This window comes from Corythoichthys intestinalis, chromosome 4, assembly GCF_030265065.1.
Source record: "Corythoichthys intestinalis isolate RoL2023-P3 chromosome 4, ASM3026506v1, whole genome shotgun sequence".
Taxonomy (NCBI): domain Eukaryota; kingdom Metazoa; phylum Chordata; class Actinopteri; order Syngnathiformes; family Syngnathidae; genus Corythoichthys; species Corythoichthys intestinalis.
In genome coordinates, this window is record NC_080398.1 from 46,778,211 (window position 1) to 46,792,584 (window position 14,374).

Here is a 14,374-nt window from a genome sequence, read left to right on the forward strand (position 1 = left end):
GTAAATCGAATCACCAGATGAGCTAAGAGTGCCATGTGCCAGCTTGCTGTGTGATCACACTAAACACATGGCTGCATGCAAATGAATCACAATAGTGAGATCCACAATGTGTTCTTCTATTTTTTTTTCAACGGCGCCTTATCGTCATTAGCGAGGGGGCGAGAGGAGAGCAACATGGCGGCGAGTGGATGAGAATGAAACAAACGACTGATTCAGGATATGGGAGGAAAATAAGGAGGGGAATAATCATCATGCTGGTGGCATGGTGGTAGTGGGGAAAGTCACAGCAGTCCCCACACACGCACCTGCACAGAGGCAGTGAGATTGAGTAGTGTTGGTTCTACGATGTGAGACTCTGCGTGAATCTTGCACAGACGCTCACGCAGCTCTGAGTTCTGGGCGAGAGCCTGAAAAATAACAACCAGTCTACATAAACAACATTTCAATACACAACCCGCAAGTGATACCCTGATAGTTGGTTTGAAATTTGTTGCCAAATATTCTTCCTTAAAGTTTACCAAGTACAGTGGAATGAAAAAGTATCTGAACCTTTTGGAATTTCTCACATTTCTGCATAAAATCACCATCAAATGTGAGCTGATCTTTATCAAAATCACACAGATTAAAACAAAATGTGTCTGCTTTACCTAAAACCACCCAAACATTTATAGGTGTTCATATTTTAATAAGGATAGCATGCAAACACAGACAGAAGGGGGAATATAAGTAAGGGAACCCTCTGCCTAAGGACACTTAAAGAGCAATTGAAACCATTTTTTATTAAACAATTTAAGTCAGTTGTGTGCCCAATCACTGATGAGTGGTTTAACACTGCCCTGCCCACTATAAAACACACACCTAGTAAGAATTGTCTTGATGAGAAGCATTGTCCGATGTGCATCATGACTCGGTCAAAGGAGCGTTCTGAAGACCTGCGATCAAGGATTGTCGATTTGTATACAGCTGGGAAAGGATACAAAACCATCTCTAAAAGTCTGGATGTTCATCAATTGACAGTCAGAGAAGTTGTCTACACATGGAGAGAGTTTGGCACTGTTGCTTCTCTCCCAAGGAGTGGCTGTCCACCAAAGATGACTCCAAGAGTTCAGCGCAGAATACTAAGAGAGGTAAAAAAGAACCCTAGAGTGTCTGCTAAAGACTTACAGAAATCACTGGCATAGTCCAGTATCTATGTGCACACATAAACTATATGTAAAACTATGGCCAAGAATGGTGTTCATGGGAGGACTCCACGGAGGAAGCAACTGCTGTTTAAAAAAAAAACACATTGTTGCTCGTTTAATGTTCGCAAAAAAGCACATGGGCACCCCACAGAAGTTTTGGCAAAATATTTTGTTGACTGGTGAAAACAAAGTTGAATTGTTTAGGAGTAACACACAACGTCATGTGTGAAGGAAAAATGGAACAGCTCACCAACATCAACACCTCATCCCCACCATAAAGCATGGTGGAGTTAGCATCATGATTTGGGGCTGTTTGCTGCCTCGGGGCCTAGACAACTTGCAACCATTATTGGAAGAATGAATTCAAAAGTTTATCAGGATGTTTTGCAGGAAAAACTGAGGCCGTCTTTCAGACAGTTGAAGCTAAAAAGAGGATGGATGCAATGACCCAAAACACAGAAGTAAATCAACTTCAGAATAGTTTCAGAACAACAAAATACACATTGTGGAGTGGCCCGGTCAAAGTCGGGACTTGAACTCCATTGAGATGCTGTGGCATGACCTAAAGACAGCCATTCATGCCATACATCCCAGGAATCTAACTGAACTCGAGCAGTTTTTGTAGAGAAGAATGGGCCAAGATCAGACCTGATCGATTTGCAAGACTGATCTGCAGTTACAGGAAGCGTCTGGTTGAAGTAATTGCTGCCAAAGAGGAGGGGGCACAAAATATTAAATGTGATGGCTCACTTACTTATTTTTCCCCCCTTCTGTCATGGTTTGCATACTATCCTCATTAAAATATAAAAAACCTATAAATGTTTGGGTAGTTTTAGTTAAAGCAGACACTGTTTTTTCATCTGTGTGATTTTGACAAAGATCAGATCACATTTGATGGGGATTTCATGCAGAAATGTTAGAAATTCCAAAATATTCAGATACTTTTTCATAACACTGAATTTTGAAAAATTAATACTTCTTTGACCACCCATATGGTAGATATGACATTTTTACTTTCGGGACATTTTCAGAAATACTGAAATACTGAATACTGTATACAAACAATATTTATATGAATGGTGTATAGTATTAGCACAGGACCAGTCAAGTTAAGACATATTTTTTCATGGTATTTTAATGAGTTGCGTTTGAGACTTTATTGCAAGTTACAAAATGTTTAAAACAACTTCCATCCATCTAGCCATCCATTTTTTATAACCCTTATGCTTTTACTGGAGTCTTTCCCAGCTGGCTGTACACACAAAACGCATAAGGTTTTTTATCATGCATTTGGCTTAGAGAAATTTAATTTGGTGTTATATTTCCTACTGCCTAAATGTATGGCATTTGTGGATTTTACAGTATCCACAAAAATATCATTAAATCACTATATGAACAACAAGATTGAAAAAGCACATAAATGTGTTTCAACAAGCACTCCGCAAATTCAATTTAATCGTTATGTCATGAAACGTCAACAGAACCCAGAAATGTCACTGTCGCCTCTGAGGTTGGAATTGAAAATGGAAAAAAAAGCATGTAACAACCAGTATGCTTTTAATTTACTTGGATAGTCTTGGATATAGCGACTGCTCAGTTCAAACACAATAGGCATAACTAAGGCATTCAATGCACAATGGGTCAATATTAACAAATCATTTGCAGCTTGACAATCAAACCATGGACTTCATAACCTATTCGGGTCCGATTCGTAGGGGGTCTATTTTAAAACCTTTAAATTCAAATATTTTCAAAACCAAAGCTGCTACTGACCTAAAACCAAAACAGGCACCTACCTTAGCCATATATGAGTCTCCATGTGCAGCGGCATCAAAAAATTCAAAGTTGTTCCCTAATAAAATCCTGATTTAAAAATTTTTTATATATAAGTAAAACAGAACTTAAAATGGCAATACAATTCTCAGATTTTACACTAGATGCACAAAAATAACCAAATGCAGAGATAATCACCTAAATTTTCAGAATCAATAGCAATATTTAACATATCATAGGTTTTTCCCCAAAATACCAACTCATTTATCTTTTATTTACTGCATGTTTTCAACAGCTAATAAATCACTCAATTTTCACATCAGAAACTTAATACTTGAGGAAAGCATGCAGAATCAATTATAATATATTAATAGATTACTTATAAATTCTATATACAATCACAACTTTTTATAGAATAGAATAGCTCTTTATTGTCATTATACAGTTGTACAATGAAATTGTGGAGCATTTCCCTTTGCAATGCATGATAAATTAAAATCTCAAAAGTGACTCGCAAGTATAAAATCTAAATAAATATAAAATGCGTATGAGATAGCCCTATGTTCAGACAGTGCAAATAATCTGAGTTAAGTCAAGGGCGTAGGTTTGCATAGGGACAGTGGGGACATGACACTACCAACTTTTCAGGATGTTCAAATTGTCCCCACCAACTTTAGCAACCTTATTTGCATTACATAATGAATTCAGTTATATAATATTAATAATTATATTTATATAATATGATAAAAAATGTGATTATATTCACATACTGTGTGTTGCAAGGATAGAATAAACCCTACCATTATTGAGTGAATTATTTTCATTATGTTCAAACTTAGATTTTTTACTTTCCCCCTCAAATGCACTTTTGATTGGTTGATGACCCCCCCCCCACACCCTCCCGCCACACAAACACACACGCACACACACACAACCCCGATAGATTCATGTTTACAACATGCAGCCTCCTCCGCCCCCTTAAAAGAGGACTGATATTAGAAGTTTTTTTTCAGCCAGCAGCAGCCACTGTATGTAAAAATATGTCAATGTTGTGGAGGTTAGAAGCACACCACTAAATTTGCTACTGAAAGTCGGACCAGCATCAGAGTTGGCATAACATTAAACTGTGTAAACTTGCTAACCTGCAAAACGACTGCCGTCAAGCCAGCTTCCACAAGGAACAACGAAGTGAAGCTAGCCATCCCTCATTTGGATCATTATTTGTATTCTGTGCATTACGGTAATGCAACACGGTGGCTTTAGAGTGCAAGTCTCTTTATTTAAAGTCTTGGGGTAGTCTATTATCGCTCAGATGTACAGTAGATCGGTCCTTGGACATTTTTTTTTCATTGATTTTTTTTTTTTTCCCAAATAACTTTTATGTTACAGTACTTCAGTTTGAGTCTTGGAGTGCTCCAGTGTCCCCCAAAAGTGGACCCATTCTTTGACAGTTCCCCGTTTTTTCAATAAACGGACTTGCACTTCAAATGGTTCTTTAGTAGTTTTTGAAAACAAAGCATTGAATTGAATGTTGTTTCACCTGAACGAATACGCATGAAAGTTACTATAAATCAATACAGATTTATTGATCATCATCTTATATTTCCTATTCATGAGAAATGTAGCCCTGACGCCTGTTCAATAATCTGTTTGGTCTTATTATTGTCCTTTCCCCAGCAAAAAGTGTACATGCAGTTTATGCTGCTATATTGTCCCTACCACTGTTGAGACCAATCCAATGCCCTTGAGTGAAGTAGCAGCAGTTTGACAGTTAAGGCTTTGAATATTGCAGGTGAGTAAGTATTGCGCATAGAATATTGCATTTAAATAATTATCTGACAATGCCTTGGAGCATTTCCCTTTGCAGTGCATGATAAGTTAAAATCTCAAAAGTGACTTGCAAGTATAAAATCTTAATAAACAAATATAAAATGCACATGAGATAGCCCTTCTTTATAGATACGGACGTAAAACAGTCTCGATTCTTGGTTAAAAGCAAAATAAACCATGCAGGTAGTATTTATTTTACATAAATATGGCGAATGTGTGACTCGTCCTTTTCACTGTGGCCCCACCTTACCACAAGTCCACAGCAAAGACATTTTTACGTTGAAATTCTTGTGAATTAATGCTTAAATCCCTGAATTATATTATTACTATTATAGATATGCACGTAAAACAGTCTCGATTCTTCGTTAAAAGCAAAAAAAAAAAAAAGGCAGTTTGAATTTACTTTACTTAAATCTGTCGAAGAATGATGCTAGTCTGTTTGCTCTTTGCTGGTTTAAATCATATTTATCTAATAGGTACCAGTTTGTCAATGTAAACCAGCAATCATCATCGTACTCTAGAGTTAGTTATGGTGTGCCGCAAGGATCGGTCCTCGGGCCCATCTTGTTTACGCTGTATATGCTTCCTCTAGGTAATATCATCAGAAAACATAGCATTAACTTTCATTGTTACGCTGACGACACACAACTGTATTTATCAATTAAACCTGAGCAGGTCAGGCAAGTGGAAAAACTAAGCACCTGCGTCCGAGATATAAATACCTGGATGAGCACTAACTATCTTCTACTTAACCCTGAAAAGACAGAAGTCCTTATAATAGGCCCGAAAAGTGTGAGAGACTCTTTAGCTGCGCAGATAGTCACTCTGGACAATGTAAGTGTAGCCTCCAGCACCACAGTTAAAAACCTAGGAGTTTTATTTGACCCTGACTTATCGTTTAAAGCACACATTAAACAAGCCTGTAGAACGGCTTTCTTTCACCTGCGCAACATCGCCAAAATTAGAAATATTTTATCTAAAAGCGATGCAGAAAAATTAATTCACGCGTTCGTTACATCGAGATTGGATTACTGTAACTCCCTACTTGCAGCTTGTCCTAAAAGTTCTCTAAAAGGTCTTCAGCTAGTCCAAAACGCAGCAGCAAGACTTTTAACAGGAACCAATAGAAGAGAGCACATCACTCCTGTGCTCCAGGCACTTCACTGGCTTCCAGTCGAGTTTAGAATTAAATTTAAAATACTCCTTCTTACATTTAAGACCATTAATGGGTTGGGGCCATCTTATCTCACCGATTCTCTGGTTCCATACCGCCCCAACAGAACACTCCGATCTCAGAATGCAGGTCTACTGGTAGTTCCCAGGGTTTATAAAAGTACTGTCGGAGCTAGAGCCTTTAGTCACCAAGCCCCTGTTTTATGGAATCAGCTTCCAGCTAGTATCAAAGAAGCCGAGACAGTCTGCACATTTAAGATTAGATTAAAAACGTTCCTATTCGACAAAGGTTATGGTTAGGCTAGTTGAAGTCGGAGTAGACTCACAGTTTGGTCTAAGCTGCACTAGAAGCTATAATGCTGGGGGAAGTACAGCCGCTGAGTTCTATCTCCTTTTCTTACTCTACCTACCACTTGTCTTACTTTATTTCTATTTTCCAATGTTAATATCTAGTTGTCTAGTCTCTTCATCACTAGTCACCCGGTGTCCCCTTTCCCCCCTCCCCTCTGGGGAGGGGCTATTTTTCAGCTGCAGCCTCCTGACTGTCCGGACCCCTGGCTGGATAGACGTCCTCGCTGCTACCCCCGTCTCATCTGGCTAGATGGACCTCTTCTTGCTCCTTTACTCCACTGCATTTTTACGGACTGTAATTTCGCCTGCTAATTCCCATTAGCAGTTCTGGGGTTCCTGTCTATCCGTCCTGGAAGTGGATCTCTCCTGACTGTGGTACTCCCCGAGGTTTCTCATTTTTCTCCCAATTGACTCTGGAGTTTTTGGAGTTTTTCCTTGCCGGCATGGAGGGTCTTAAGGATAGGGGATACCCAGGACTTGAACTGTATCTATTCATCTTTGTTGCTTCATTTGTAATTGTGTATCATATTGCCTCTGTAAAGTCCTTTGAGACATCTGTTGTGATTGAGGGCTATACAAATAAAATTGAATTGAATTGTTATGATAAGGGGGTTGCCACAATGGCTCTTTCCGTTCAAAATTCTTGTGAATAAATGCTTAAATCATGGAATTCTTTATGGATATGGACGTAAAACTGTCTCAATTTTCTGTTAAAAGACCAAAAAAAACCCCAAAAAAACCCGGCAGTTACGCATCTATTTTACGTATATATATCAAAGAATGACGCCAATGCCGTGGCAGTTCCCATTCTCCCATTGATTTTTTTCGCAACGTTTCAAAATGTATGCATGGTACGAAAAATATAATATTTACCTTGAATCCTCGAACAAATCACGCCTGAGACAATCCTTCCTGTTTGTATGCGGTACAGCTTTTGTAGTTCTTCAAAAATCTTAAACTTAAATCCGACATGAGTGCATGCTGTCTTCAGCTATTACTAAATGAAGGTCGGCCCCCTATGATAAGGCGTGATGCAAAGAATGACGAAGAATCAGGTCAATAGATTATGAAGTCTATGATGAAACTTATTCCATTGTGTATTGTATTTAAAAATGTTGAGTATCATCAAATCATTGCCTTTGTTTATAATACTTTGTTGTCATTACTTCCATCCATTCATTTACCGTACTCATTAGCCTTTCATCATTAAAGTTGAATGTGTGCTAGTGAGAGTCAACATTGACTGGTTAAAAGTCATTCGCAGGGCACAAATGAGGACAAGCAAAAATGGGATTTCCGTCATCCCGCAGCTTTAAAGATGGTTAAGTCCGCCTATTTTAAGCCAACCAACAGAGTAATGTGAAAGATCATCAGATATGCCATGGGAACGTGTCCAGTTTCACCAACTGGGTTCAAAAATATTTAATTACTGGAAATAATTTTTTTGTGAGGTGTTATACAATGTTAGTAATATTTTTATTTACATAAAATCCACACCCCAGCTCAGTATTAGTGGGACACACTGCCTAAACTCTTTCAGGGACAGTGGTCACAACAGTGGACATGTATTCAAAAGTTCTCATCAACTTAACTCATTTACTGCCAGTCCAGGTCACAGAGTATGTGTTGTGGTAATTAGTAAGAAGGGGAAATTGATATTGAAAACACCTATTGACAGCATTAGGCATATAATCCAGTTATCATGCCATATAAGAGATTGGACGGCAATAGGCGTCCAATCCACTTCTCATGCCGTATAAGGGATTGGACGCCTATTGCCGTCAATGGCAGCCAAAGTGTTAAACTGTGTCAGGTCACATATTAACATAACAAAACAATTCTTCATAACATTTCTTCTTCTTTTTTTTCATTTACAACCTGCTTTATTTTTAAAATCTATATTATTTTATTTTGAATTGGATTTTTTTAAATTACCGTGATCCCTCTCTACTTCGCGCTTCAAACTTCGTGCCCTCAGTCCATCGTGGATTTTTTTTCAATTAAAAATAAATAAATAAATACAAATGACCTGTCACCAGCCAATCACGTAGTCTAACTCTCCCTCGTGCTGCTCTTTGTTGGTCAGGCAGTGCGCTGGAGTTGCTTATTAAAGTAAATGATGATTGACAGATGTCAAGGTTTGATCTTCCCGGAGATGCTGGGAAGCCGAAACTTCAAAGCGCGGCATGTGTTAATCATCGTTTAACTTGTTAAACAGTTGCTGTAGCAACTCATTGTGTGTATGTGAGCAGCTTCAGCAGATTTGAGTGGACTCACTCAATAAAGCATTTAATAAGGGCATGCATTTTTCTACTTTATTCTTGTTTGAAAATAATTTGGTGGGACCTTAACATGTTTAAAGTTATCATAATTACTGTGCTTGATACTTTAGAAAAAAGTAAAGAAACGTCTTGTATATATCTCTTTCCAATGCTAAATCTGAATAAATACATTGAACAAAAAAAAAAAAAAAAAAAAAAAGATTTTTTTGGGGGGTGCGCTAGTTTTTTCACTTATCGCCGCGGGTTCTGGTCCCCATTAACCGCGAAAAACGAGGGACCAATGTACTTTTATGGCTATTCTTTAATTTGCATTTATTTTCAAAAATTCTTTTTCATATGATATTATTCAAGTAAGTGTTTGTTTTCCAAAATGGATGCTTCATTTAATTAATTCATTCAATTATTTCTTTTTTTTTTTTTTTTAAATGTTTTATTTCCCACCGTAATTGGATTGGATAGCAAATGGGGGCCACAAAATATTGTCCCACAGGCTGACAATTGGTCCCCTGCGGCACAAGTTTGAGAGCCCTAAATATATATAAAGTAAAATAATAAAAACATTTCAAAAACAAACAAACAAAAAAATCATAAATGGCGCATGAAAGGATGAAAATCACTCTGAATTTAATTTTCACGGTTGAGTCATTACACTTCCAATGGAACGTTCAACGTCAAGTAGAATTAAGTGTTACACTATCCTGCATAAGACTGGAAGAGCATGCTACTCCAACAGATGAACAAACACAAGGTGGGCCACCATTTCAGATATTCTTGTATTGGTTGTAATATTTAATGCTTCCCATAATTTTGCCGTGAATAATTAATCAGAGTAACAAAATGGATAACAAGCAGACGGTAAATCCAAGTGCTCTAAAGTTCAATTCTGGTAAATGTTATTCATTGAAGACAGGAAGTCGACAATGTAGAAGAGAAGACAAGACTGCCCCATTATTGCCATGCTGTGTGGTCGCTTGCGTAGGTAGACTGAGTCATTAAGAGCTAACAGACCGAAGGCTATTATCGTCAAAGAAATGTGTCGGCTTCAAAAGCACCGAAGTTCCACTGTGTCAGTGTGACGATCAATGTTAACTGTAGAAAGAGAGTGAGTGGAAAGCACCAGTGACTCAAGTCTCAGGCAGGTGGGCGGGTGCCCCTACGCTGGTAAACCCTCAATGAGACTTGAGAGGAGTGTAAAATGTTTCTGGCGAAACAGAGCTCACGTACCGTTGTCAGCGCATTCTTCAAACCCACCACCTGCGGGGAAGTGGGGGGACAGGAGTCTTGGTCCATACATTGCTTTAATCGCTCCTTCTCTGACGTTAGTGAACTCAGGGCTGACTTCATGGTGGTGTGCACTGAAGAGAGGGGAACAACGCAAGCTGTGATTGCAATTTGGAAGCCTTTTTCACAACAACAAAATCTTAGCATGAGTGCTAGTCTGACAAAAGAATAATTACCCCCAAAGGAAGCACTTTTCTAATTACTCAAATATTTGCTGAAAGTGCGAACTGAAACTTTTCACTTAGTAGCAGCTAGGGAAAACATATGATGATTGATTTAACAGCAAGAGAGAGCCACATCCCTTTGTACCATGATGCCAGACATAACAATGTGCTGAATCCATAACATTCATTGCTTCATAAACCCGACAAAGCACACAGAATTCGTTTTATGCATTTGTGAGGCCTCAGTTTAGGGTTGAATTTGTAGTCAGAACGTGTTGTATAATCCATCACTAATCTATGATACCACAGAAGTAAAGTCATTAATAACAATAAATATTTGCATCAGTGGTAAACATACCATTTTGTTATGTATATAACATAATTTTCAAGGGGGACCTAACTACAAGTGACATCCACCAAATTTGAGGAAAAAAAATTCTTCAAATATAGGCTGCACTTAGAATGGAGAATATGCGTCCATTAATGAACGTGAGTATTTTTCCTTCATTCTGGAGGGTTCCAGCGATAGGTTGAAGCCGGTACATGCGTTTCGTAGCTTTGCCGTAGCAGCGGTGGGTAGTCGTCGCTCCGCTACATGCGTTTCGTAGCTTTGCCGTTGCAACGGTGGGTAGTCGTCTCTCCCGCTACTCCTCGCGAAGTCGGCGACCATTTTTTACATCTGGATTAAGCGGTAGATGATGGAATGATTCGTGTTGCACATTTATGACGTGAGGTGACGTGTTCGTTTAGCATCTTTCGGATGTGTTATAAGTTTGATTGAGTGTAATGTGCTTAGTTACCGCCACGTTTTGTGGTCAAATTGCGTATGTGTACAGTGTACTTCCGGGTTGTGCGCGCGCATCTGCGCCTGCCCTGACCTTTGTGTTTATTGCACTGTGCAATTCATTTGTGTGTTGTTGATTATTGTGCAGTCAATTTACTTTGTTTTGTTTTGACACTGATATGCTGTTAACCCTAACCCGAAATTCAGAATTTTTGGCATTAGGCTTAATCTTCGAGTTAGCTGGGTTTAATTATTCGGTGGAGTTGATTTCAACAAATTCCATGCAGTTTGTCAGTTATTTGTTAGTTTCAGGGGCTCTGTAGTGGCTAAGCTAGCGTGAGGCAATGGTGTTGGGAATCAACTCCATGGAATAATTAAACCTCTGCTAACTCGAAGATTAAGCCTCATGTGAAAAATTCTGATCTTTCCCTTTGAATTCAATTATCGGAAAGTCAATTACATGCGATGACATTTTTCTGTTGTCATTCTTATGTTGAGGCAGCAAAGGGGGAAAAATTAGAAAAAGTAGCTTATAAATTAATTTTAAAGTAACTTAGTCACTTTGATAATAAAGTTGTCAGTAAAGTAATTAGATTACTTTTTGAAGCATAATCAGTAATCAGTAATTAAATTACTTTTTCAAGTAATCTGTGACAACACTGTTGGTGAGTAAGCCTCAGTGGTTAGGTGAAGGTTAAGAAACACAGAGCCCTAATTTGTATGCTGATTAAATCTAGGCCAGTGGTTCTTAACCTGGCTAAAGGTACTGAACCCCACAAATTTCACATGTGGATTCACCGAACCCTTAGGAATTAAATAATAAAGCTTTTTTTTTTTCAAATTCAAAACAGATACATCTAAGCTAGCAGGCTAATAATTTAGCAAATTCCCGTTCAAAATTCTTCTCATTTTGACAGCATGTTTTATAAACAGGTCAAAATTTGAGACCACGCTGCTCATTGGTCTGTAGTATTCCTTATACCAAGTACGAGTCAACCTTCCACTGAGCAAACAAGTTCCTCCTCCCATCAGATCGAGGACTAGCAGTTAAAAGAAATGGATTAAGCCTGTAAATTGGGAGCAAACCAGTCCAAAACCTGGTCTAAAAAGCCACTTTGCCTAGTTTTAATCAGCGTACGAAAATAGGGCTCTGCGTTTCTTTACCTTTGCCGGACCCCTTAGACTTACTCACCGAACCCCTGGGGTTTGATTGAACCCAGGTTAAGAACCACTGATCTAGGCAAAGTGGCATTTTAGACCAAGTTTTGGACTAGTTTGACCTGAAATTACAGGCTTTATTCCATTTCTTTCAACTGCTAGCTCTCTATCTAATGCAGGGGTGGGCAAACTATTCCACAAAGGGCCGCAGTGGGTGCGGGTTTTTGTTCATACCCATCATAAGGACAGCCTTTCACTAATCCGGTTTCTTACAAGTGCAATCAGTAGATTGCAGTCAGGTGCTTCTATTTTCCACTGATACCTCATTGGCTAAACTGTCTGTGCTGAATAAGTTGGAACAAAGACCAGGACCCACTGCGGCCCTCGAGGACCGGTTTGCCTACCCCTGATCTAATGGGAGGAGAAATCTATTTGCTCAGTGGAAGGTTGACTGGCACTTGGTATGAGGAAGTATAACAGATCTACAGACAATGTGAACTACATAGATAATTTTAAAAAAATGTTTCGTTTTACGCCATGAAAATAGTATGTGATGCAAGGATGCAACAATAAAATGAGAATGTAGACATGAAAACAAAACAAAAAAAAAGGAACAGTGTGAAATGAAATGAGTTTCATTTACCGACGTCAAATCAACAACAAAATGCAAAATTATTTGTAGTAAATTTGAAATCTGGAACAAATTTGAACCGGTTTTCACTTAAATGTAGGCTTGCTCGGTTTTAAATTCGTACAAAAATGGCTTTATTATTAAATTCTGAACGATTCGGTGAATGCACCTGTGAAACTCATGGGTAGGCATGTGCTAGTATGAGATTCTGACGGTGACTTTAAGCCAAAATATCACGGTTTCTGTAGCTGAAGTATTCCCATAACAGCGATTTTGTTTTCTTCGATGGGGGAAAAAGTTCAGGAGTTTCACCTCCTCCAGCCATCGTGTAGTACAGGTGACTCACCGACAATGAGCAACAACCAGTGGGAGAGGGTTGAGCCTTGCAGCTGTAAGCGAGGGATTTCTCCCTGCATTTTTGGGACATAAAAAATAGCTAATAGTGTAGGGACGGTATGACGGAAAATGTTTGCGGTTTTGAAACCTTGACGTTTTCATACTACGTTATACTTTGAAACTAGTAATCGGCACATGTCTTCTGATGGGATTCGGTACCTTTAACAAGGTTAAGAACCACTGCTCTAGATCTTTTAAAGACTGATACGTTTTGTTTAATGCAAAAAGCTGGGGATTTTTGGTCTGACAAAAGACACAACACATTTGCCACAAATAGTTCTTGGAGCCAATGATATCCCCAAATTCTCATAAAATAAGGCCAATAGGGTTATTGCTAATACTGCCTGTTTCATTTTCTGTTGTCCATTTTTTTTCCAGTCCAAAAGTTCTCAATCAATTAAGACCTCAGCCACTGTTGCATTTTCTTTACTTTAGTGTATTTAATGTTGTGAGAAGATCAGAGAAACTTGAAATATATATATATTTTTTTGACAAAGTAAGGTTAAGGTACTGTATATTTGAATATTTCCTCTGCCATTGCATTAACTGCATCGATTCTTTGTCTTAGTAAGTGAAAGCTTTCCTTCCTCTGCCATACTTCCCGGCATATTCTCGCGACTTCCCTTTTTTTTTTTGAATCCTCACTCTGACAGTCCGAGACAGAGACCGAGACTGAACTTCCGGATTGTTAGTTTGTTTCTTGTGCCTCATGCCAATCTTCTTCTTCAAAAAATATGTAATAGGTCATTACTAAATTCACTTGCCTGTTTTGTGCTGATTTCATTCATAATGTTAAAATGCCTTCACCAGGCACAGCATTAAGCTGTTTCTCTTAAGCCTAAATGGAAAGACCACCTGGTTTTGCTAATGAATTTCTGACGGTGGAATTACCCTATTTTTCAGACGACAAGCTGCTATTTTTTTCTCTCCATTTGTACGCTGGTGCTTTTATAATGAAGCAGCATATTTATGGATTTTTTTTTTTTTTTTTTGACTTACAAGCTTTCTGTCGTTTAAATTTTTAAAACTGATGACGTCTTAATTTAGATTTTATTCATTTATTTATTTATTTTTCATTTTAATTATTATCATTTATGATGACGTTGCCACTTAAACTATCTAACGACAAGCGCAAGTGTTGCCTTGAGTTCTCGTGGGTATCCACGTGCGCTCGGTGTGTATTCTATTCCCCAAACGAACCCTTAACTAAACGATAGCTCCGTAGCCACTGTTTGTGAGAGAACTAGTTAATTTCAGGCACATGCTGACTTGCTGTCAAGAGTAGACACTTGCTGCCACTGCAGAAAAAAACAACCACCAGTTCTGGTTAGACTTAAATGTTTTTCTAGACATATCATAATTAGGGT

The 14,374-nt window shown here is 38.4% G+C and overlaps 1 protein-coding gene across 2 annotated transcripts in view; it reads right to left on the reverse strand.

Annotated features, from left to right (window-relative positions):
- Positions 1-14,374, reverse strand: part of osbpl3b (oxysterol binding protein-like 3b) — an 86,708-nt gene that overhangs the window by 19,730 nt on the left and 52,604 nt on the right. Inside the window, exons 11-12 of one of the 2 annotated variants that reach the window (XM_057834290.1) lie at positions 9,818-9,948; positions 306-407 (exon numbers count right to left, since the gene is read on the reverse strand). In XM_057834290.1, coding sequence (XP_057690273.1) covers positions 306-407; positions 9,818-9,948 — 233 coding nt within the window. The remainder of the gene's footprint in view (positions 1-305; positions 408-9,817; positions 9,949-14,374) is intronic. The other variant, XM_057834291.1, reaches the window with a different exon arrangement.